This window comes from Euprymna scolopes, chromosome 36, assembly GCF_053919585.1.
Source record: "Euprymna scolopes isolate OS-2025 chromosome 36, ASM5391958v1, whole genome shotgun sequence".
NCBI classification, from domain to species: Eukaryota; Metazoa; Mollusca; class Cephalopoda; order Sepiida; family Sepiolidae; genus Euprymna; species Euprymna scolopes.
The window spans coordinates 18,281,482-18,308,442 of NC_136517.1; the positions used below are offsets into that span (position 1 = coordinate 18,281,482).

A 26,961-nucleotide genomic window follows, 5' to 3' on the forward strand; every position below is an offset into this window, starting at 1 on the left:
TTTATAAGCTAAAAATATTTATTGCCCTCATTCAAATCTCGTAAAAAAAAGAAAAGAAAGTAAAAAAAAATGCTTTTTTAGTTTGATTTTATTTTGCTATTCAACTTCTCATCTTATTCTTGGTTTCTTTTCGGGCGGAGGTTTTCCTCCAGATGAATTTTGTTTGTCTTCAGTTTTTTCATGACGATTCTCAAGTTTTATTTCTGGTTTCTCTTCTGGAAAAAGAAAAAAAATGTGTCATTAATATTTTATTTAAATGTATTCTTTTTTTTTTTTTCTTTTTTACTGTTATTAAACCCAAATAAGGCATATTGCCAGTTGGACCTATAGGCTACTATTTGGAACCATATTTACAGGAACACTGTAGGGAGTTGAGCAGTTCACATTACATTTACTTTTCTGCATGTCAGTACAGCAAGGGAAGTAGGAAACCGGGAAGGAATTCCAAAGTAGCAATTTGAGGGAAGAAACTATTACAGTAGAAGACACTCAAGCATCGAGGGACCTTTACAGCGAAGGGGGGGGGGGGTCAGGTTAGTCAAGAAGTGTTACAAGTTTGTCAGAGCATATTCAATTAAAATACTTGTAAAACAGGCACAGGGATGCGGCAATGTTACGGGCATTAGAGTTTGGTTAATGATATAGGATCTATTAAGTTGGTTGTTTGGTTGTTCCTATTTACAATGCCTCCCCACGGGACAGAGTTAGACACCAGGGTCGTTTTTTAACATGGAGAAAAGGAACAAAAATAAAAATTGTCTCAGTCGTGAAGGATTTCTCCTCCACTGACAGAGAACAAGAAATTGAAGTGCAGCATCTGAAGAACAGATACTACACTTTGATCTCGTCCCGAAGGCCAAGATATTTATGGTATTTATTTGCTCCCCCACTGTTTGGTTGTTATTTAATGGCGAATCCAGTGATTTTGAAGAAAATTTTTTTTGATAGAATATATTTTATTTTTAGTTGGTTTTTATTTAACCCATATTTGGGACCCTAACAGGTACTACCACTCCGGGTCAGAGTGGACTTGGGAGCAAGGGTAGCTCCACACTCCCCAAAGCCCGCAAGCTGGGGCCTCACCATCAGATGTAGTTTAAGTTCATATCCAGGACCTATTAGGTTGGAGAAACTTTATTGGACCCTGTCTAAGAGGGATAGACCCATGGTAGATGTGGCAACAATGCTCCATGCATAGGCAAATGGTGGCTTTGTAGAGATTACAGGATACTGTCATTTTCTAGCACGGTAAAGAGAGTCCACCTTCTTTGCAGCAGCCGTGGCAAGGTCTTCAACGTATTTGTTCCAATTCGTGTTCCCTGTGAATATTAAGTCTAGGAGTGTGAATGAAGAGCTATCAGGTAGCATATTGTTAGTGATAGCAATCATTGGTTTAGATTTGTTGTAATTGTTAAAAGAAAGAAGCTTAATCTTAGTAGCATTAAATGCTTCTGTCCATCTACATCCTCCATTTCACTAGAGACTGAAAGTCATTCTCTTAAGGTTTCTACCGTTGCCTTAGATATGTGTACATTCGTTTTCCCCTCGTCTTCATTATAGAGCATGGTGTCGTCAGTAAATATACTTATCTTGGAGACAATTTTATCATGGAGGTCGTTTATGAATAGGAGAAATAATAAAGGTCCAAGAATCAACCCCTGATGCACTCATGCATTTATATTTCATAGTGTTTAGACGTACGGTCATCAAGGAATACCATTTTAATTTTCATGAGAAGACATTCAATAACGTTTATGCATCATTTTGCCAACTCGAAAATATTTCTGAACTGATTAAAAAAGTGAAAGAAAGAAAATGGCACAATTCATGTAAATATCATTTATTATTTATTTCTTCTGGCAGAGATCAATCCTAATAAATTTGGTGACTCACACACACAGACTAATTTCTATTGGATCTTTTTTTTTTATCACATGCCGAAACATTTAGGGTTTCTAGACCAAACAAAGAGTTTCCAGACAAAGAGACATTTACACCCTCTTATTCCAGCGACACAACACTCTAAGCATAGTTATCATCACTCAATGATATACAGCTCCTTAAAGAAGAAAGAATGGTACTTCTGCAGTTTAAATCCTGTTTTTCCGTGAGTCTTGCTTGGCAACGCCCGGCGGACAATAAAAAACACCGGGTTATACCAAGTGAATAGAAGTCAATACAAAAAAAAAAAATTAAATAAATAAAATAAACAACCTACCGTAATAAATTCATCAAGTTTACTGTTTTATAATTCTTTTTTATTGTCAACAGTTTTTTTTTGTTATAAAAATTTTGTTACTTTGAATTAGTGAAAAAATATTTTTTTCTATGTTTTTTGTATGAAAAGTTATTTTTCTTTGAATTAATAGAAAAAGTATTTGTTTTGTTTTAAAGACCAAAGAACAATTTAAAAAAAATTTTTTGGGGGGGGATATATATATATATATATATATATATATATATATATATATATATATATATATATATATTGTAAAACTTTTGTTTTCAAAGAAAAGGTGTATTTGTTTTTGTATTTTTTAACAATTTTTGAGGCTTTTTTCCAAAGAAAAGTTTCGATTTTTTTTTTGTAAGCAACCAACAATGGCATTTTTTTTATTTGCAATGCATTTTTCAACAAAAATTTCTTTTTGAAAATACATTTTATATATATATATATATATATATATATTACATTTATTGTGGAGGGTAAGGGTTACACTTTTGGGGAGGGGGGCAACTTGTGGTTTCCTGAAGATAGGCTATTTCCTTAGGGATAGTATTTTCTTCCGGGTGAAGGAAAGCATTTCATTTTCCTTCCTTGTCACAAGAATAAAGACTTGTTTGAAGTACATCTTACATTTTTTTTCTTCCAATTTAGTGTTGTCTGCTCGCTTCTCTTTTTGCCATTCAGTTTCTCAATGAATAAGCTCATTCAGCATTTTCCAGACTGGTTTTCATCGTCCACCAGGCATTGCCAAGTGAGACTCACAGAAAAACAGGATTTAAACTGCAGAAGTACTAAAAGAACTATTGGCAGCCAATACATACACATTCTAATTACTTCCTTTCAACAAAAGGACAAATTCACGATTCTTACAGCACTTATCAAGTTTTACTTCAATATTAAAAATTTTTTGTAAAAAAAAATAAAAAATAAACAAAATGGCACAAAAATTTTATCATGTACTTACGTGAAAAATTAAAAAAAAAAATTATGCAAATTTATTAGATACTTTTAAACAAAAAAAATACACATTTTAACAGTGAAATGTCCCGTTGACCATTTTCTCACACACAGTCATCATAATAATACCAGATAAGAATCGTTTACCGATCAAATTTTATTTATAAAAACAAAAATACTGCATGAGATTGCATAAATTCTGGTGTAAATTTTTTTTTTAACCTAACAGGTAAGTACATGAAGTTTTTGTGCAATTATAATTTTTTTTTAAATATTGCGATAAAACTGAAAATGTGTTGTTCTTACATCTAGTCATATACACTCATCGAAGGCAATATTCGTATCAATTGTCTGTTTATAGAAAAAAAAGCCTTATTTTTTTCTTTCTTCTTTAACAATCCATTTCTTATAGAGTCTTCTAATCTACAGGAAGATTTGTTCCTATACAAAGACATAAAAAAATACTTTCGGATATTTCAAATCAAATTAAACAACACTTCTCATGTACAATGACCAATTTTCATTTTTTTTTTTTTGATTTCATGAAAATCGCTCCAGACAAGGCATGAAGCTACTTGATGAAAAAAAAGTATATTTCTGATGCATATATATATATATATATATATATATTGCTTATGATCTGCAAATATTGTATGTATCAATTAGTATTAATATAAAAATATTACTTTTAAAAAATACATTTAATGGGAATCCCAATGCAAAATTAAAAAATAAAATTTTCTCGTTTGATCACAAGTAGCTGATCTTCATTTAGAAAATAAGGAAAATGCTTCATGCAAATTATGTTGAGTTGTTGTCTTCGATTTAATGTGAGAAATTCCAATTCACAAAAAAATAATTACAATGCAAGTCCAAGTTGTGCTTTCCGTGCAGAAGCATTGTTTGAATTTTTAAAAAAGATGCGTATAAAATATGCTTATAAGCCAAATTACAACACTATATCAGGAAAATAAATATTTATTAGTTTAAAATTAATATTTCGACAATAGACGTCATCCTCAGAATTACTTACATTTTTTTTTTCTTGCCACGATGCTAAATTGACGAATACAGCGCACGTGATATGAAAGTCAGAGTTGTATTTTCCGTTTTTCTCCAATTTAATATCATGGCGAGGAAAAAAAAAGAAAAGAAAAGAAAACGAAAAAAAATGTATAGAATTCAGAGGATGAGGTCTATCATCGAAATATTAATTTTAAACAAATAAATATTTGTTTATTTTCATAATAAAGTGTTGTAATTTGGCTTATAAACGTATTTCAAACATATTTTAATTACAATGGTTATTAATTATAGAATCGTTGGTACTTGTACAGTTTAATCAAGACATTGAAAAATGAAAATATCGAAAAAAGTTTAAATTGTACGTATCCGTTATGGAATGAAGTTCTCAAAAAAAAAAAAATTTCACTTAATTTCATTAAGTTTTTTTTTTTTTTTTTTTACAGCAAAAAAATAATTTTTTTTGATACTGAGCAAAAGGTTCGATTTTTAGGAAGAAAAGCTAGTATTAAAGATGGGGAGGGAGTGTCGGCGCTTTAAATGGAGTTATCTCTCCGTGGCATGTTCAAAAAATTCCAAGATGTCTGCCTTCAACGCACTGTCATAAAAATGTGTTTTTCAAAAATAAAAAATTTAAAAATACTCAATCAAATTAAGTGAAATCTTTTTTCAAAGATCTATAGTCCAAAACGGATACATACAATATAAGCTTTTTTTCAATATTTTCATTTTTTAATGCCTTGATTAAACTATACAAGTGCCGAACCGTCTTTGTTAAAACATAAGTTTTTTTTCACAAGGTGTTGTGTTTGAAGGCTACGATAACAGTTTTGTAGAAGGACACCATTGGGTGAAGATGGGGTATATCTTGAAAATTTATGATCCTGGTTCGACACATTATGTTGGTAAATGTTTTATAATTGAAAATTATTGAAAGCTTTCAATATTGTTATTTATTCTGTTCACCTTGTCTTATACCCAACAGTTTTTTTTTCAAGACTGCATTGCATTCAAACACAACTCCTTGCACACTATGCATAATGCTTAAAGCAAACTACAACATCCTGCTCATAGTTTTTTTTTTTGTGTGTGGGTGTGTGGGTTTTTTTTTTGTGTTTTTTTTTTTTTTTTTAAATACCAACTGCCATTTGCTAAAAATGAGATATTTTGATTAGGGGGCATCATCTGTTTTTTTATTTACCTTTTTGCTCCGGTTGTGCTGGAGTAGCAAATTTAGGAGGAAACTTTTTGATGAGTTCACCCAAAAGTAAATCAACTCGTTGACGCTGGAATACGGAACTTGGTTCTTCTTTCTTTTTTGACTCTTTTGGTTTCGTTTTTTCTGCAAATATATATAAAAAAAAAAAATCTGTTTTACATGCTGGCATGTGTCGGACAGCAAAGAAAGTACGTAAAAACAGCAACACTAATACTTAAACTCACTTATTAATAAGACACGTATACAAATAACAGCATGACTAGTTTAATAAAATTGGAATTAAGAAAAGTGAATAGATAGGAGCAGATAGGCATCTGGGCAGGAGCTGCTAGAAAGGACTTATTCTGCCTTGATAGTTCAAAATAGACTTTGTAGCCTTGTGAGGGATGTCCTTTTCTCTTCCCTGCAACCTCTTTCTCACAGAAGAGATGTTGCGAGTTTGTCTCTGCTTTATCATTATTTTCATGGCAAGTGTTCGACTGAGCTCCAATCTATGGTCCCTCCTCGCCAAACTTTCACAAGAAACAATCGTCTAGCAGAAAAGACTATCAGCAATTTCCCCCACTCTTTATCTGTGCTTAAACCTAAACGTAGATTCCATGAACAAAGCTTCTTTCTTAGAATTGCACGCCTATGGAATTGTCTTCTGTTTTCCTGCTAACTACAATATAGTTGTCTTCAAGTCTAACGTAAACAAGTTTTTGATGAGCCGTTCCATATAAGTTAACAAATTTACCGAATTTCCATTACTAACAATTACTATATTGTCCAATTTCTACTGTACACTCTGTAACCCTTATCCTCTGGTGGCCTCTTGGCCTTGATAAGTGGTGGTGCCAATGTAGTAAAAAAAAAAAAAAAAAAGATAAAAAGAACTTACCTGTTTCTTCTTTGTCTTTAAATTCCCACCAATATCCTTTGGATGGGTGATACCTTGAATAGGACAATGCTTGAAAGAAAGAAAAATAAATATAAATACACGCATACTCAAAGAATATCTGTTCTGAGATTCGTTAATTTTATGCTAATTTAAATGTTTTGTTTACATTCATATTTCTTGACTTTTGAGATGGAGATTTATAATTTGGATCATCTGGATTGTTCAAGACTACTGTTCTCACCTTGAGTGTTATTGGATTGTTCAAAACTGTTTAACACTCAAGATGAGAACAGTAGTCCGAATAAATTTACTTTTAGTCAAACAGAAGAAAACTACATTTCTGAATTTTTTTAGATGAAGATTGGTTATTCATATAATTCGGACTACTGTTCTCATCTTGAGTGTCATTTTTACAATGTTTTGGTTGATGTATAACCTCCAATTTTCTTCAGCTGCATCTTGACGGAACGAGAGCATGCCACCCCCCATGAAGTAAATACAGGTTTCTGTTTGAAATTCTGTGCAGATATCTCGAGTTTGACATAACACACCTGAAGAAGGTCGGAGGTTACATCGATGCGAAACGTTGTGAAAATAACACTCAAGATGAGAACAGTAGTCTGAAAAATCCAAATAATAGAAAAAAAAAAAACATGTCATAAAAATTTAGTCTAGAATAGTGCTATGGGGTAAGCTGACCTACCCATTTCAACAATAAATGGATTTACCCAGTGACAATAAAGATAGTTATGTCTAAATTTCATGGTGACTCTTAATGGCATTCTTTTGCCACTTGGTCGTGATCGTAGACTCATGACAGTTGAGGTTTCGATCTCGACAATCAGTTTAGCAGAAACTGGGTTATTTTTGTGACCCAGTTATCTGGCGGGCTGAGCATTCATTCCAGGTAGTCTTAGGAGGTCCATTTTCCCAGGCCTTGCCTCCGCTCTTTGGGGTGGAGTAAGGTTATTGCTTACTGCCTGAGATTCCCTGACCAGGGAATGCTGATGGTGATGTCCAATTTTTAAAAAGCCAAAGTGCTTCTCCTTTAGGAATGCTAGCTTTACTTCCTGCACCCTGACTTTGTATCATATCTTCCTGCAATGGTAAGGAAGTAAATACAGCGATTCATGGGAGTTATGGTCCCAGAATCATGACGTGTACTTCCGGAACATACTTTTGTTAATACACATTTTGTTAATTATAATAATAATTATTAACGGCCTGCAAAAAAATGGTAAAATTGATAAATATGAATGGGACCTGTGGAAATTCCACAGCGGGCTCTTTCATGCGTAATATATTGATGTTGTCATTCTGTGGATGTCCAGTGTAAATGAAGATGCCCTGATAATATTGTAGTTCTTTTGTTAAAATGGCAAAAGTATTTATCCAAGCTAAGCTAGTTCGGTTGTACAATATGCTTAAATATGATATTTTCATTTATGCAAATTCCATATATATTATTATAGAGTCAATTTTCTATAAAGTTGTTATTTCAAAAATAAAAAAATATATCCATATGACTTGGGTGCATCAGCTTGAATTGAAACCGAAACCAAAACTTATGAAGAAAAAAAAAAAAAAAAAAAAATATATATATATATATATATATATATATATAGTCATCCACATACAGTACTGTTTCGCTGTTTCACAGCTCATCAGTGCGGCTAGACAGGCAACTACCTCAAGCCAGGATTGAAACCCGACCGTTTGTACGGCAGTCAAGGCTCCTAACCATTACGCTATTGGCGGCTGCTTGAACGAGTAGTGAGTTTAACGATGTTTGATATCGTCTGAAATACCTATATATATATAAAACTTGAGTTCTTTCAGAAACCAAAACCAAAATTTATGAAGAATTCTTTGTAAAATTATTTATAAAAAAATAGATGACTTGAGTGCCATCAGCTATAATCGAAACAAAAACCTATGAAGAATTCTTGGTAAAATTATTTATTACAAGAAATGGAAGGTCATAACAATTAAACGACAGTCACTAGAAGAAAAAAGATGTAAGCATGACACACAAGATAACATACACACTATCATATTAATATACAGATGTATATAAGGAATCCATCTTTAGTTTTTCTTTTCTTCTTTTTCTTTCCCAAATTCTATCAACTGACAGGCCAGAGAGAGGTGCTGCTGTTTGTGTGAGTAGTATCTTCTATTACAGTTTATCCCATTTTAGTATTTAGTAGAAATTAAAAAAATTCTTTAAAAGCTGACTTACCTTCTGTAAATGCAGATTGTAAATTATGAACAGTATTTAACTATAAAAACAAAAAGAAAAAAAATTCTTTTAAATGAAAATAAAAATGAAAAAGAACGCAGTAAAAATAAAATCGGCTGATGTACAATAAAAAATAAATAAACTAACGAAAAAAAAAAGGTTTGGATCTTTAGGTTTTACTACTTCACTAGAAAGAAAACGAATGGAGAAGTAACCTGAGATTTTCAAAAAACATTAATCGCAGTTCAAATTCATCCACCAAACTAACAAAATTTGCAGTATCCTATGTCTCTAGAAAGCCGCCATTCGCTCATGCATTAAATACTGTCATCACATCTGATGGTTGCTGGGTTATTTTGTTTTACGGCATATCAACTCTTTTCAGAATATTTAATGCCGAATACAGTTATTTTGGAAATATTATTCACGTTGCATCCAGTTATTTTGTAAATATTATTCACGTTGCATCCAGTTATTTTGGAAATATTATTCACGTTGCATCCAGTTATTTTGGAAATATTATTCACGTTGCATCCAGTTATTTTGGAAATATTATTCACGTTGCATCCAGTTATTTTGGAAATATTATTCACGTTGCATCCAGTTATTTTGTAGAAGGTTTTTATTCTTTAAGCTCTTTGTATTTTTAATCACTAGTTTGTAGTGTTTGGTTTGGTTTGGTTTGGTTTGGTTTGGTTGTTTTATTATGGATTTTATCGTTTTTGTTTCTTGCCCTGCAGAACATGAATGAGTTTTGCAATGGGAGAGGGAAAAGGGTTACAGTATTAATGTTTGGTACATCTTAAGTTAGGAAACCAGTCAGGAAGTGGAGGAGATAGAAAGAGAAGGGGGGTAATGGGAAGAAGGAGAAGATGGGTTATTTGTTTTTGGCTTTTGTTTTGCAGAACATAATTAAGTTTTGAAAAAGAGAAGTAGAAAAACAAAAAGCATCAATGTTAGGTGCATTTCGTCTCAAGAAGCCAATATCTTCAGACAGCTTGATGGTGTACCAACCACTAGCCTTTCCCTCTTAGACAGAAAAGGGCCTCAAATCTAATAGGTCCCACACTGTCTACCAAGTACCAGCCACAGTCCCATCACTGCAATGTTACATCCCTGTGCTTTTTTTTTACTTCAATGGAATGTGCTCTGACAAACTTGCTGCACTGGTGCCACCTCGACGTAGATAACTCTGATAATCAGCAAAATCATACCCCTTCACTGTAAAGGTTCGCAGATGCCAGAAGGCATTCTACTTTAATAGGTTTGTTGCTCAAACTGTTTTGCAATATTGTTTTACTTCTTGGACCAATATTTAGCAATTTTGTTCAAATTTCCTTCTTTTAGAGGCACTAACTTGATTTTTAATAAGTTGCAATCTATTTCTAAATTGTGAGTGAAAAAGCGAACTGATTTCTTCTTTTTTTTTTCTTTCTTTACGGTCACTTGATAAATTGGTATCAAAATGTTTATGTTTATATGTTAATGTCTATCAATACAAATGAATAATGAAAAAACAAATTTCGTCTTTCTTTTCCTTTCTTTATGGTTATATTTAAAAGATGCATTTGTATTGAAATTATCAAAATTTTTGTTTATATGAATAAATGAAAACGATTTTGTTTTGAATTTGCAACAAAATTACGAATGAAATGTTTATTATATTAAATTAATGTTTCAGGTAATTTAAGTAACACACTTTGTGAAGTGATAGAGAGCCGCTAAAAACAGCTAATTTATAAAATAACTGCTGAAAATTACAATAAAATGTTATAAGTCTATTCTTTACTGTTAAAACATGTTACAAATCAGTGGTTGATAAAAAGTAGTTACCAAGTCATTGTCAAACTGTAATTAATGGGGCTTTGTCTATTTTCTATTAATTTTCTATCTTTCTTCTATCCATTTTCTATCTTTTTTCTATCCTTTTTTCTATCTAGTTTCTATCAATTTTCTATTTCTACCTGTTTTCTATGTCAATTTTCTATCTATTTTTTATTTTCTTTCTATCAATTTTCTGTTAATTTTCTATCTTTTTTCTACCTTTATTCTATCAATTTTCTATTTTTTTCTATTTATTTCATATCTTTTTTCTATCAATTTCCATCACATATCAAGACTAAAAGCTGCTTGAGGATAAAGGTGAGTGATATGGATATTGTTATAAGATTTTGTTTCATATTTACGACAAAGTTACGAATGAAATGTTTATTATTTTTAATTAATGTTTCAAGCAATTAACTTTGTAAAACCTAGCAAACTTTTTAAGGAAGAAGAAAGAAAGAAAAAAAAAAAACAGAAAGAAAAAATTCAGAATATTTGTTTTAAATTTTAGTTTACCATTCTTGAGTTGACAACAGAACCCAAATCTGGGGCTTGGTAAACGACACCGGCACTGATGTAATAATCTGCTAGAGGAGTAACTGCAATAAAACATAAAAGAAACATAAAACATAAAAGAAACACACACACACACACGCAATAAAGCTACTGGTGTGCAAATCCAGTGATTATCGATCTTACAAAAATATTATTGGATGTAATATTTTACAAAGACAATCCCAGCTAAATGAAAATTGCTCAATATACCAGATAGAGCAAATAAATCATAATTTAGTCATTTAAATTTTATGATTTGAAACGGTTAAATTTCAAATCTAAAATTTTTATTATATGCAAAACAAAGATAACATTTTGATAAGTATATTTATTAGCATAATAGTATTTGCTAATATTTTTTCCTCTGAGGAGATGAATAAACATCGAAAACTCATGGGTTAAGGAAATATACTGATCAAAATGTATTCATTGCTTTGCATATGATAAAAATTAAAGATTTGAAACTTAACCGTTTCAAATCAGAAAATTTAAATTACTAAATTATTATATATATATATATATATATATATATATTAGGTATACTTTTATGCACGTAAAATAATATTTAATAATAAAAATAAATAAATATGTCCCATAAAAAAATAAGGGCGATCTAGTCACTGATATATATATATATATATATATATATATATATATATATATATGAATAAAAATAGGAGCTTATAGCTCATTAAAAAACGCTAAGGTAACGGAAAAAAATAAAAAACAAAAGCGTTTAGAAATTGTTACTATCGCTAAAAAAATGCCAATAACAAAATCTTAACTTATTTCTCCAAAACCTCTGGCCTTGATGAAGGGGAGACTAAAACTTGCTGCTATGGTTTCAAATGATCTGAAATAACAACAAAGGGAAACTTGATTCCAAATATTTCTCATATGTTATATCTCTTCTCTTTTGGAAATAGGGTACAATTATGAATATCTCCAATATCAAATAATCCTTATACACTGTGAAATTTACTTTATGTATGAAAACCAAACAGGGAAGATATAAAATATGAGAAATATTTGGAATCAAGTCTCCCCTTGTTATTTCGGACCATTTGAAACCATAGCAGCAAGTTTTAGTCTCCCCTCCATCAAGACCAGAGGCTTTGGGGAAATATCAGATATTTTGTAATTCAAATGCAAAACTAGGAAGACAAATGACTATGATTGAAATATTTTATGGCTGTAAAAAAGTGTCAAAAATAGGCCCTTGATGATGAATGATCCCCTTAATGTGCAACCTTTAAGGTCAATGTCACATAGCCCACTACACAATTCAGGTCATTACTTTTCCAACGAGCCTTCAATTGTTAAATTCTGATCAATAATCACTGGAAGTCATTAAATTGCCAAAAAAGGTAGTATATATATATATATATATATATATATCATAAAATTACTGGTGTTCAAAAGTCTTCAGAATAAGTAAGGAACATGAGAGATGGTTTCTTCTGATTGGGTTTTGGTTACAATAGAAACTTTTTTGTTGTTGACACCTTCATAAATCATAGCGGTAATGTTGCTTGCATGCCATCTTATTTGGGGTATAGAAAGAAAATTAACAAAAGTGATGCTCTTTGCCGTGCTAGGGCTGATAATCTTTCACTTACGATGTAGCCCGTTAATTCTGTTTCTCTCTTTTTTGCCGTGCTAGGGCTCATAATCTTTCGCTTACAACGTTTCCCGTTAATTCTGTTTCTCTCTTTCTGTCTATATAATATTATAAATTTATAACTTAAAATATTGCAGCATTAGGAATTTATATATAATGTTAAATTGAATTTTAAAAAAAATTCTTAATGCTGCAATATTTTAAGTTATAAATTTAAAATGATTTATGATGTCCATATTAAACATCCTAAAAACTCTTCATGATTTATTTAAAGTTAAAAAAAAAAAAGATAAATTTCATCTTCTTAAAATAATCCGCATAAAAATGGAGATAATTCAGAGATTTCTTTCGGCCATCAGCCAGGGTATTTTCCCATGGAACGAAAGCTAACAGAGTTGGCCATTATTGAGATAGCTTATTCCCCGTTGTCTGAGATATATCTCTGGTTTTGTGCTGTTCTAAGAGGTCCACTTGTCTAGGCTTTATCTTCTCCACCTTTGAGAAACAGTTAGTTTACGGGGGCTGTCCAGGCATTTTTTTGCAAGCTAGAGTGCTCTTTCTCTAGAGCGCTGGCTTTTCAAATCCCACTTGTGTCATAAAATCTCACTGCGGGAGAGAGATAAATAACTTCACTGATCTTTAAAAATTTTCAAGATGGAATTTGTTTTTCTTTACCGTGAGTTGGTGAGTGACGATGTTGTTTCCGGATGACATAGAGAATTGGTTCTTGTACATGAAGCAGTTCGTATTCAAGCCCGGTCATCTGACTATAAAAAAGAAATTATACAATTTACAAATAAAAAAATACAGCGTGTATAAATGCACTTGTTTTTTAATGTGACAATTTTCTATAAATTTAAACGAAAATGTATTTATTTTTATAACACAAAGAGAAAATGGACCTTAGGTTTACTTTTGGCAACCTCATAACTCTTGCTCCTCCCTTTTTTAATTTCGCCACCATTTATTTATTTTTCAAGCTATTCTCATGAAACTTGGTACTCTTCTGTAAAATTGTGTGCTATTTCTGATTATGCAGTCAAATCTGATGTATCTCTTTACCATAAGCCATGACTTATAAATTAAGATGTACAAATTTCAATTTTTTTAAACTGGCACATGGTATCATACAGTGGGTGTCTATTTATAAACAAAACTAAGTATTATAGTAATATTTAAATATAGCCTTATTGAGAGTAGGTATTTACTTGGCTCCCCACCAAAGGAGAGTTTAATCTGGGGTGTAGCCATTGAATGCCTAAAGAGCATTCATGGCCGGTATTTACTACTCCTCTCAAAGAAAAGAAAAAATTGAGTAGATATGAAATAATCTCGGAAATAAATCGAAGAAAATTTTTCATATAGATTTTGGATTTCTAGAAAAGATGGAAATCCCCATAGTCGACCAGAACTTATGCATTTTGGGACCAGTCCAATTTTCAATTTTGTAAATCCTCTCTATCTGGCCCAAAATATTCCCCTATTTTCTGATTGGTTGTTGGTTGTTTTACGGCATATCAACCCTTTTCAGGTTATTTAGTGCTGAATTCAGTTATTTTGGAGAACAATTTTTTAATAGAATATATCTGTTTTTTTCAAGTCGGTTTCTATTTAACCCATAGTTGGGACCCTAACAGATACTACCACTCCGGGTCAGAGTAGACCTGGGAGCAATGGCAATTAAAGGGTGGCTCCACGCTCCCCAAAGCCCAAAACTGGGGCCTCACCATCGGATATAATTTAAGATCATATCCAGGACCCCTATTTTCTGAGATGCAACCATAAATCGTACTCTACATGAATCTTCGAATGTAGTTTCCACAATACCAGGAATCCTGATAAATAACAACTATATATTCACCAGTTGACGGTAATTTTCGTCATTTCTACTCTGTTGTTTTACTGAAAATTCAACTATGTAAACAAAGAAATAAAACAGTAATTTTTTACCTTGTTTCCACCTTAACATTTAAAATGATTACTTTTATAGTTTTATATTATGCTGAAAACGAATATCACATTTAAATTTTCTGCAAATAAGTAGTTTTCCAGATATTAAGCAATGTCATTTCTTATGTCATCGCTGGTGGTCATCTTGGAGTGCGCAACTATGAGAAACTATGCACAAACACGCGTACCAAGATGGCCACCAACAATAACATAAGAAATGACATTGCTTGATATCCAGAAAGCTACTTCTTTGCAGAAAATTTAAATGTAATATTCGTTTTCAGCATACCTGAAAACCTTAAATGGTAGTCATTTTAAAGAAAAATGTTAAGGTGAAAACAAGGTAAAAATTTACAAAATGCATCACAATGAAATTCTTTATCGAACCGCCTAATTATTATTATTGGCTCACATGGAGCTTTCACACAAGTCAACAAACGATCTGATTGGAAACCTGTGGTGTTCTCTGGAGGCTGAGTGACAACAAGTCTCCCAAGACGTCCAGTTCTCTCCACCTCCTTTGATAGCATTTGCAAATGAATTTGCATCATCGTAAAAGTCTCTTACCATTGATTTCTCGCCGGCAGTGGCCATTGATTTATACTGGAATTTGAGTGGCACTAAGCCTCCCCAAGGTCCCAGTTCTCTTTGCGCTTGTCCAGCCGAGGTCTAGCTGGCGCTCTCTCCTCGGTCTTTCAGTCCTTCTTGACCCTTCTCAGCTCTTTGATGTCACTTTTTTATTGGGAGGAGCGGTGATGAAACTATGGGGGGGGGGGTGCATGATGGGGGTGTAGAACTTGTAGATATGCAGCTTCGGTGTTCTTCATTCCTTGTAACGCTTATCCATTATATTGTCTTCTTGTATTATTCTCCGCATTCAAGGGTTTTCCTTAATATTTCAGTCGTTTTCATTATCGTTAATCGTTGTACTTTTGCAGTTATTCCTCTGATTCCAATTTCTGACATTCTTTTTTCAAAGTTTTTCAGAATTGTTCCAAGTGCTCCTACTATTATCGGTACTATTTTGATTTTCCTCATCATCCATATCCCTTTTAACTCTCTGGCTATCTTATTATTATTATTATTATTTAGATATCCTCAGTTAAAAAAAAAAAGGTTCTGTTTTACAGATTCAAAAAAAATGGTATTGACAATGAGTTAAAAATAAAAAAAATAAAAATATACAAAATACTATTAGAAACCCAACCAATAAATGTCACGAGGACATTTATTGGTTGAGTTTCTAACAATATTTTGTTTATTGATTGTCGAGATTTCAAAGACATAAGATACCACGTGGTTAGTTTTCTTGCGCTTGTGTAACACTAATTGTTGAAATAAATAAACATTTTACATTAAATACACTAAAAACTTATCCAACTAGGGAGAAGAGTAACTTATCTTGCCTTTGGTAATATTTATTTCACTTATGTTACCGTACTAATTTCTCAAATAGTATTTTCAAGTTAAATTCAAGTTTCACAATATCTTTTTTTTATTTAATTGTTAGATGAAAGTACAGAATAGTTAACAAAACACCCTTCCCTCCCCATGTTAAGAATGGGTTTCTAAATAATAACCTTATTATTTCAGCATGGTAGCATAAGTGCACAAGTACCTTTTATTTATTTTTTTATTTATTTTTTTGACCACTAAAAAACACAATTCTACCTTAAGTACAAGTAAGAAGTAATAAATACAATGAAAACAGAAACGCATGTACTTTGTACATTTTGTTGTTTTTGAATGCTTTTAGTACATGTGTACTAAAAGCGTTAAAGACAACAAAATAGTATTGTTTGGAAATCAAATTTGAAAAACTTGAAAATAATTTTTTTGAATTGACAAACTCGGAATAAAAAATGAAACTTTTTTCTGCTTTCGTCTTGAAAGCAGAAAAAACAGTTTTCTATTTTTAAGCGAATACAAACGAAACTTGTTAATACACTGATTGTATGCTACGCTGAAAAAAATTGCATAGCAAATCGTTTTCCCGTTAAATTCTATATTCTGTAATTTCTATAAAAGATAACATTTTAAAGAAATTTCCGCACAATTAATAATTATCAAATATTTACATATTATACATGAAAATAATCATGAAACTTATCTATATGAAAATGGATGATGCATACCGATTTATCTTATCAATTTTGAAATATTCTTTGTCAACTTTGCTCGGTCGTAAAAATAAAAATCAAAGTCCAGTAGAGATGAACTTCTTTGTTATATAGCCTGTAAAATTTCAGCCATATTCTACCCAATTTACACCATTAACCACTATATATGATTTCCCCTCACTCTCTGTGTCTAAATCTAAATGCCGATTCCATGAACAAAGGTTCTTTCTCAGAACTGCCCGTCTGTGGAACACTGTTCTGCTGACTTGCTTCCTGGTTGAATACAACATGATAGCCTTCAGATCCAATGTTGAGCCATCCCCATAAATAATCAAATTCTACCCAATTTACACCATTAACGATTACTACATTACCACCTTACATTCATTAACTCTTATCCTCAAGTGGCTTTGGGACCTTGATAAGTGGTGACTCCTAAGCAAAAATTAAAAAAAAACAAAAAAACAGACTTACGTTAATTGTTCCGGGCTCAAGTGCTGCATCTTTACGTTTTCGTTGTTGCATGTTCGGTCATAGAATGGATTTGTCCGCTCTGAGAAATAGTCCAAGACATTGGAAGAATTGAGAAGTGGAATCCAAGCACTGTTCTGCCAGGAAATTCCAAGTGACTCTGAAAATAGAAAAGGAAATGAATTCTTTGCCATATTTACTTGTGTTATGAAACAAAATCAGACATATCTCCCCCGATTTACAGACTAAAAAACAACATACAGAAAAGAATTCAAAACGAATGTTGATGGGACAACGATCGACTCACAAATGACTAGAAATGTCATCTGAGCATGGACTCTGCATATGAGTTCCGGTTGAAAAATAATAATAATAATTTTTCTTTCTTGACCAACCAAAATGCTTCCCCAAGTCATCTCAAGCCAACCAAAAACCCTCTTGGGGTTATAAAAACACCCAAACAGAGGCCACACCACCTCAATCCAGGATTTTCACGTCAGACAGGACAAAATGTGATGGGTAATTCACTCTATTTCTACATCAGTCATCACATCTTCAACTTCCAAGGACTTGCTCACTATTCACCGCTTGTCCAGTTCACCTTCAACATCAGTGACATAAGCTTCTCTGTTACCACAATGTTAGCTTCTGGATGCTCAACCCGCAACATATTAATATCTCAGTTATCTAACAAAGTTAGGAAACACATGACCCACACTGATGTCCGAGTAAAAGGAATTAACGGCAGCATCATCGTCCTTGGTTAACTGACTTGCAACATCATAATTAGCAGTCAAAATTCATCCATATACAAAAAAGTCAACATGTTGACAACAACCCAAACTACACCGATCTTGATCAACCAAAATATCCTATGTCACAACACGATCATCTTTTATCTAAAAAACGGAGCCATGAAACCAGACATGGTGATATGGGACAAGGAGAAAGAAGCAACCTTAGTAGAAGTTAACATCTCTAATGATGCTGCGTTAAACAGAGATGAGATGAAAGGGGAAAATAACGAAATACCAATGTCTTATGTATGACATGAAAAGAAACTGGAATCTTAGGAAGATCTCCATTATTCCAGTTATTACGGGAACAACTGGACTCATGAAAAAGAATTTCAAAAACTACCTGGCAAATATACCTGGTGAACCAAGTGCAAGAGAGATTCAGACAATTGCATGTAAACAGATGGTCAGAATCTTAAAAAGATTTCTCAGTTGGAATAGCTGAGTTAGTGGGTGAATATTTGGCATCCGGTAGGATGCTCGATCCCCAGCTTGAACGAACTGGTAAGAAAATTAAGTAAAAATTGACAACCAAAACGCAACCATAGAATTCAGATGCACACTTGCCTCCGTCCACAGAAGTCCGTCTATGTAGAAACATCGTTAACCGATGTATTAACAATCACGACAGACGACCCAACAGTTCAGCACCACTACCAGCAAGCCAACAGGAAACAACTACTAACCTCTCAAGGTTATCTCCAAAATCAGTTCTCAGAAGAATCAAGCTACTGGAAGTGGATACAGTTGATATAAATATGAAACGGAATGAAACAGAAGCATGACACGAAAAACGAAACCATATATTTAGTTTTTTAAATTTAGTTTTCACACTTCTTGTGTTAACACTTTTTTTTTGTATTATCAAATAATAAAACAAAAAAAATGTTCAATTTTTACATTTCTATAGATAAAGTCTGTTTGAAATAATATATTAAATATTTTTACGCTTATTGTGTTATTACTTTTATAATAATTTAATAATAACGGAACCTGTGGAAATTCCACAGTGGACTCATATGTAATATATTGATGTTGGCATTCTGTAGATGTTCAGTAAAAATGGAGACGCTCTGATATTATTGTAGCTTTTTTTGTTAAAACTGCAAAAGTATTTATCTAAGCTAGCACGAACACCCGGTAAAGCCCGGTTGTAAAATATGCTTAAATATGATGTTTTAATTCTTGCAGATTTTGTATATATTATTATAGAGTTAATGTTCTATCGATTTTTATATGTAATAAAGCTGTGATTTCAGAAATAAAAAAAATATATCTATATGACTTGAGTGCTTTAGCTTGAATTGAAACCGAGATAAAAACTTATGAAAAAAAAATATGTATATATATATATATATATATATATATATATATATATATATAACTTGAGTTCCTTCAGCCATAACCGAAACCAAAACTTATGAAGAATTCTTGATAAAATTATTCATAAAAAAATTGATGATTTAAGTGCCAGCAGCTATAGTCGAAACCGAAACCAAAACTTATGCAGAATTCTTGGTAAAATTATTTATGACAAGTAATAGAACATAACAATTAAACGACCCAGATGTAAGCGTGACACACAAAAGAACACACACGCTATCGTATTAATATATAGATAATACAAAAATAATAATTATTATTAAATCATTAAATTATTTCAGTTCTAAACTACACTTCTCATGTTATCATGAAACAAAAAAAAAAACGACTTTTCTTTTTTACATTTCTTTAAATAAAGGAAATAATCTACAGGTAGGAAGCAAGCTCCTTCATGTCCGTAGTTTTTTTATTAACACTTCTTGTGGGTTATCATAATAAAATATTTTAAGCATCTATATAAAAAACGTTTCTTAAAATGAATAACTGGAAGCGATGCAGCAAAGTATCTCGCTGAATGTATTTTGGCCAACTTTTTTTCGCCACGTTTTTTTTTGTTTTGTCGTAAAACCAACGTAAACAAGTTTTTGATGAGCCGTTCCACTTAAGTTAACAAATTTACTGAATTTCCATTACTAACGATTACTATATTGTACACTCTTAACCCTTATCCTCGAGTGGTCTCTGGGCCTTGATAAGTGGTGCCTATATAAAAATTAAAAACAAAAAAAACAGACGTGTTAAAACTAAATTAATCTTTTTAAATAAAATATTTGTTTTATTATTTGACTAGCAGGACCCGTGTACCAGCATTGCCCAGATGAAGTAGGCCCCCACCCCACCCCACATCTGATCCTAAAAACAGGTTTTGTCTTATAGATAAAAAAAAGAATAATGTTTACAAGGGAATTTTTATAAGTTACACCGGCAAGGGAGATAATAAAATCTTATTGACATCTGGATGGTATGGGTCAATGGTAGAGCATCTGACAACAAATCGAAAGATCCCATAGTTAAGACTTAATTTTATTATCAATGAGTTTAATTTACGACAAAAGATGGCCACAACTCATTTTTTCTGTTGCATATTTTAAGACTAAACATCAATCAGAAGTGACTTTTCCAAAGCAGTCAAGTCACTCCTAAGTATCAGCTGACGTGATATTGTAAACAAACACAGACGGAATTTCATTAACGATATTTTCATTCGTATTTGTATTTTTTTTTTTTTTATATTTTATTTGTGAAATATTCCACCGGGCAAATTATTCCTCGCAATAAATATAAGTCAATAAAGGAGTGATTTTTTTTTACATAGGCATCACCACATTATCAAGGCCAAGAGGCCACTCAAGGATAAGGGTTAAAGAGTGTACAGTAGAAATTGGACATTATAGTAATCATTAGTAATGAAAATTTGGTAAAGTTGATAACTTATATGGAACGGCTCATCAAGAACTTATTTACGTTAGACTTGAAGACAACCATATTGTAGTCAGCCGGAAAGCAGTGATTCTATTTTAATACATACCCAATCTACATGAATAAAAATATCCTGTTTAAGCGTATTGTACGACTGGAGAATGCCGGGTGTCCAGCTAATATATAACTATATATGCAATGCGACTGATATAATCATTATAAAATTACCATTTTACATGTACTCTGTCATCAGCAGCGGTGGGTACGTCGTTGTTGTTGTCGTCGTCATCTTTGCTGTGATAAGAAATACACATTCGTACTTTGGTACTCATTTTTTTGGTTTTGTTTTTACTTGTTTAGTTCGTAGAAATTGTAATCTAAAAGAAGCAAATGTCTTGGAGGCATAATTGTCAAGATATGAGTAGATATACAAAGCATCTGTTAAATAAATGAATACAAAATACATGTTCGTGTTATCATTTGGTTTATTGTGTCGGTAGAAATCGTAATCGGCAATATATAAGTAGAAATTCCATGTGACTGTCTAAGAAAACAACAATGCTCATGTACTCTGTTTATCGCCGTCGTCGTCGCCATCGTTGTTGGGATAAGAAAGACAACTGTATTATGTTAATCGGTTTTTGTTTTTGGGTTTTGGTTTAGTTTATTTAGTTCTTCTTAATTACTAAAAAAAAAAAATAGTTAATAATAATAAAATCGACGATATGAAAATAGATATTCAATGCACCTGTTATGAAAAGCACCAGTGTCCACTTTTTCTGTTTGTCATCGACCTATTCATCATTGGTCACACCAATAAACCAAAAAGAAAACTACATGTCCGTATTGTGTCAATTGATTTTTGTTTTTTTTCTATTTGGTCCAGAGAAAGCATGATATAGAAGAAGCATAAATTTGGTAGGTAAAATCAAAAAAAATATAAATGTATATACAATATGACTGCTAAAAAACTCTACTAAGTATATGCAGTGTGTTTGTCGTGGTTGTGGTTGTTGGCGTCATCATGAATATAGAGATTGCGGGAAGAAAAGAAACTGGAGCATCGAAGAAAGCATTGTGACGCAGTGTTCAAACTGTAGGAAGTGATGATTTTGCATGTTGTATTAATGGAAGTAATATGGAAATGTAATTGTAGCAGAAATGTAATAATACGTCTGGTAACGACACCATGTTTATTAGTCACAAAACATTCGCTTATGAACAGAAGCGGAATAGGAGAATGTCCAGGGCTAAGCCAATCAGAATGGTCAAACTTTGGCAGGGGAGATATCATTATGTATGAGTAGGATTACGGGAAGAGTAAGTTATGTCTATGTTTATAATAACCAGTTACAGGCGGTGCAAGCACAGTATAGTAGGAAAAATGTAGAATTGGCCCCAGTGTCAACTGGTAGCAGTGAGATCACTAAATGTTTAGAGAGAAAAGTAGGAACTACTTCCTCTGAAGATGTTGCGATTGTGATGATGTTGCTCGTCGGATGCAACGTAGCAATTTATTATCATGGCTGAATGTGTCTGCAATGGAGTTTGATAGTTACATAAGATAGTGACTAATAACCTAGATGTGTGCAATTTGTATGTGGCATCTGTTATTGCAAACCTACGATACTTTGGTCCATAGGGAATTTCTGCAAGCGTTTTATTATAAAGAAGATAATACAAGTGTTGGCAATGTTGACTATGTTAGTCGGCAAGATGGCGTCCATGAACAGATGGAAAAAGTGGAAGGGAATGCAAATTTTAGCGAAACAAAATTAGCGAGTTGACTGTACAACTTAGCCAGAAAAAAACAACTCGACTGCCGATAACAAATTAATAACTAAGAATTTTTTTGTTTCAATTAGACTGTAATTTCACATAACATTTTAATGAACAAAAGATACCGTAAAAATTGAATTTTATTTTTCTTTCTCTGCATAATTACCAAAATGAAAAAACTAAGAAACTTTTTTCGTTTTATTTTTTTCCCAAAGAAGATTGCAGTTTCACATAACAATTTTTACAGTATTTTTGTTTCTGAAATTGTCATGTGAAACTACAATTTTATTTTGAAAAAATAAATGAAAAAAAAAATTTCTTAGTTTTTTTCATTTCATTGTTTTGTTTTGTTATGCAGAGAAAGGAAGATGAAATTCAATTTTTACGGTATCTTTTATTTATTAGAATATTATGTGAAACTACAGTCTAGTTTAAACAAAGAAAAAAAAATTTCTTAGTTATTAGTTGTTGTTATCAGCTGTCGAGTTGTTTTTTTTTTTCTTGCTAGGTTGTACAGTCAACTCGCTATTTTCGTTTCACTAAAATTTACGTTCCCTTCCACTTTTTTTTTTATCCGTTGGCGGACGCTATCTTGCAGACTAATAAAGTCCAAATTTTTTTTGTTTGCTTAAAAGTTATTTTTGTTTGTTTTGTAATAACATAAAAAGTGTTAAAATTAATTTTTTGAAATAAATATATGGTTTCGTTTTTCATGTCATACTTCCATTCCGTATTTATATCAATCGTATCCACTTACGGTAGTTTGATTCTTCAGAGCACTGATTTTGGAGATAACCCATCTTGATACCAAACCGAGAATAACAGGATATAAATCCCTTCATTTGTATTTTTCTTGTGATCACATGCTTATTTATAATTTATAGCACGAATATGAAAAATGTTGAACAAAATTAAAAGGCACAAAATTAGGGAAGGTTTTATATTATATGCAAGTTTGCTTTTAGAAATGTTCCGATTTATTTTAATTTTTTTTATTTAATATTTAAAAACCCAGATTTCAAAAATAAATAGTACAGTTGATATGGTGATTGGTGTTCTTATCCAGTTGTCGGCGAACCCTGTACGAGAGTGCCCCCCCCCAATGCATTTTTTTAAAACCTTTTTTCTGACGATTATCATAGGGGTTTGTTTTACTATACACATAGATTTGATAAAGTTGTCAAAAAACAAACACATAACAAATAAATGATCTCTAGGTACCTCCACGGCGATGTGTAAAACGTCAGTAGTACACATTTTAATAGTGACGTCATCATTTTGTGTGTTTGTGATAATTTCTATGGATAAGCATTCATGTTATAATTATTAATGGAGTAAAGTTTTTTTTTTTTTTTCTATGGATAAAAAATAATATAAAACTTACCTTTTGTAAAACAAATACATTTTTATTAACGAACTACACAGACTAGAGTTAATAAGATAAAAGTAATTTTAATGTCTTCTGTTGACACATGTATTTAAAAATAATGTTCCTTAAAAGCCTCCGTACATTTTTGAAAAAAAGCACCAAACATAAGGACCACCCTCTATCAATTTAAATAATAAAATCAAAACGAATTTTTTTAAGGTTGATTTTGGATTAACAATTTTTATTATCTCAATAGTCTTATATTCTTTAATATGAATATATTTTTTTATTATTGGAAACCTGTTATTAAAAAAATCCATTTAAACTTCATATCACGTAATATTTGAATTTAATATCATTTAAAGCTTTTTAAAAATAATTATTTTTTAGAATTGTGTTTTGTTGTAATTCGAATAATTATATTACTGAGAAAAAAATTATCCAGAAAGTGTTGTTTTTTGGGGGGGTTTTTAACATAGTATTGAATTTATGTCCAATTTTATTTACAACTTTGAGGTAAGTGAAATAAATAACAGGATTTTATATATATATATACTAGCAAAAGTACCCGTCGTTGACTGGGTTCAAAAACAGCCTACAGAAAATCGACTCTAATGTATGAAAGCATGATAGGTTATGAAAAGAAAGGGGTGTAAAGAGATAGCTTCGAATTTGGGGGTATCAAAACCAAAGCAAAATATGATGAAAGTAAAAATAAAATAGATAAACCCCATAATTTATTATACCATACCTGTTCACACTGAAACACTTATCACAATATTCTGTGGGTCTATATTAAAAAACCTTGTTAAACTTTGTGACATATTTCCATTCTATGGCAGTCAGGTGCGAACGAACACCCCATAATTTTATTATACCGAATTTCTTCAAACTGAAACATAATTATCAAAGTATACTTATGCAGATATGAAAAGTCTTTATTAAAGTTTCCATTCTATGGAGGTCAGGTGCGAATGCAGACCCCACAATTTTATTATACCATCCCTATTTAAGTTAAAACATACTTATCAAAGTATTATTATGTACATCTATATCAAAAACATTCATTTGTAAACGTTTTTTTTTTTATTTTTTATTTCCATACTTTGTGGACTAGGAGCGTATGCAGACCCCACAATTTTTATGAATCATCATTATGCCAGATCAAACATACTCATTCCTGTGTCTCGATACATCTTCTATCACTATATGTGATCAGTTTTCTATAATAGTCAACCATATAGGAGCCTATTCGTGACCAGACACACACACACAGACGTTCAGCTTTATATTATAGATAAAAATTACTATTTTTTAAGTATTTGATCTTTTCAGCTTTAAAAAATGTTGAAACTTTTATCAACCCACATTTATTTTGCTTAGTTTTCGGACCATGAAATATAGGGAGGGAAGAACAGTAGAACACCTAAAAAAATATATTTCCGCTAATATATTTATCGAAACCTACTTTTAATATGTAAGTTTATTTAATAATGATTGAATATCGAAAATTTCAGGAAAATATGATTATTATTTGATTTTTACTAGATTTTTAAACATGGGTGTGTGAACGGCTTAAAAAATGTCACTACAGAGGAACAGGAACGTTGTTTTAAAGCGTCGATAATGTAAACACGATTTTTGTCTCGAATTTTCATTATTTTTGTATGCTGTAAAATTTTTTAAAAATATTAGCAGTTTATTTGAAGCTTTTCCTATTAAATGGTAAAAAAGTTAGGATGATAATATTAAATTAAATTACAATTACATCGTGTTACATATGGGGGGAGGGTAAACTGTGGCGCGCGTTGGCGGTACCTAATGATCTCAAAGACAAGAAAAGTTTTTTTCGTGTTTTTACTCACTTTAAAACATGTAATCGGTTCGAAAATCATACAGTGTTTATCGATAATTTTGAAAAAGACAAATGGCCGCGAGCTCTTAGTTGAATACGTTGTTTGGGAAAATGACTTCAAACTAAAAAATTATACAAACTATTGTTAAAAACCCACTAAATATGTCAGCCTATGTCACGTTAACATACTGAGTATTTTGTATAATTTTTAAATTTGAACTCATTTTCCCAAACTTAACGGTATTCAACTATCGATAAACACTGTATGATTTTCGAAACCGATTACACGTTTTAAGGTGAGTAAAACAACTAAGAAATTTTCCAGATAGGTAGAAGAGTAACTTATCTTGCCTTTGAGAACATTTATTTTTTGTGTTGTTTTTTGACAACTTTTTCGAACCAAAAAATCTACTTGATAAATTTACGTGATTTTTGGAATATGACATCTTCGTTGTTGTTATCATTATTATATATTTTAATAAGTATAATTCTAAATAAGTACCATTTTAAGCTAACTGATTCTCTTTATTTTTAAATGGTTGCGATCGATTGTGACGGGACGGGCATAAAAGTGCCGTCTTGATCATTTTCTTTTTCATTAAAACTTTAGGCACAAAATTTACTTAAATATACGATTAACTTTAATTTCGCTTTAAGAGTTTTCTTTCAGATAAGTAAAGTAATTTAACAGATGAACACTAAGAATAAATAAATAAATAATATTAGTTTTATTTTGAAAAAAGAAAAAAAAAAGAGCAACCCCGTCCCCAAACCGAGTTTTGTTTACTTATTAGTACCGGCTTCTTATTAATAAATGAGAAACAAATAAATCCACAAAATTTATTCCGTCACATAATTCCTTTCAAAAGCTATAATTCAAATAATCATTAAATGATCCAAAATATTATTTAAAATTTGCAAGCAAATAGAATACGAATATTAGAGAATTTATAACTCACCTCTTTCAGCCATTTTTATTTTTGATTGTTAATTCCGCAGAGAATAATATTTTCGAAACAGATTTTTTTCATTTTTGTTTAATTACATAAAAGATTATTATTAAACATAATTAATTTTATTTATGTGTAATTATTTTACCTACAATCAATTTATAAGCTTAAATATTTTTCAAAAACATCATTTATCATTAAAATATGATATAATTCATATGAAGTGAAAAAATAATGTGGAAATATTATTTCTTATGATTTTTTTAAAATGTTTTAATGCTACAAAATTTTGCCATTATTTGTTTTTTTTTTAATTAAAA

At 31.4% G+C, this 26,961-nt stretch overlaps 1 protein-coding gene across 1 annotated transcript; it reads right to left on the reverse strand.

Moving 5' to 3' along the window:
• On the reverse strand, positions 1 to 26,772 carry LOC145260371 (mediator of RNA polymerase II transcription subunit 6-like). The gene is made up of 8 exons (XM_080118316.1): positions 26,651 to 26,772; positions 17,093 to 17,249; positions 13,224 to 13,315; positions 10,889 to 10,971; positions 8,549 to 8,588; positions 6,307 to 6,375; positions 5,409 to 5,549; positions 1 to 215 (listed from the first exon to the last, which is right to left on the reverse strand). Exons 1-8 carry the CDS (start codon positions 26,661 to 26,663, stop codon positions 109 to 111), a joined length of 702 nt encoding a protein of 233 aa, XP_079974442.1. The 5' UTR covers positions 26,664 to 26,772; the 3' UTR covers positions 1 to 108.
• Positions 26,773 to 26,961: the final 189 nt, after the last annotated feature.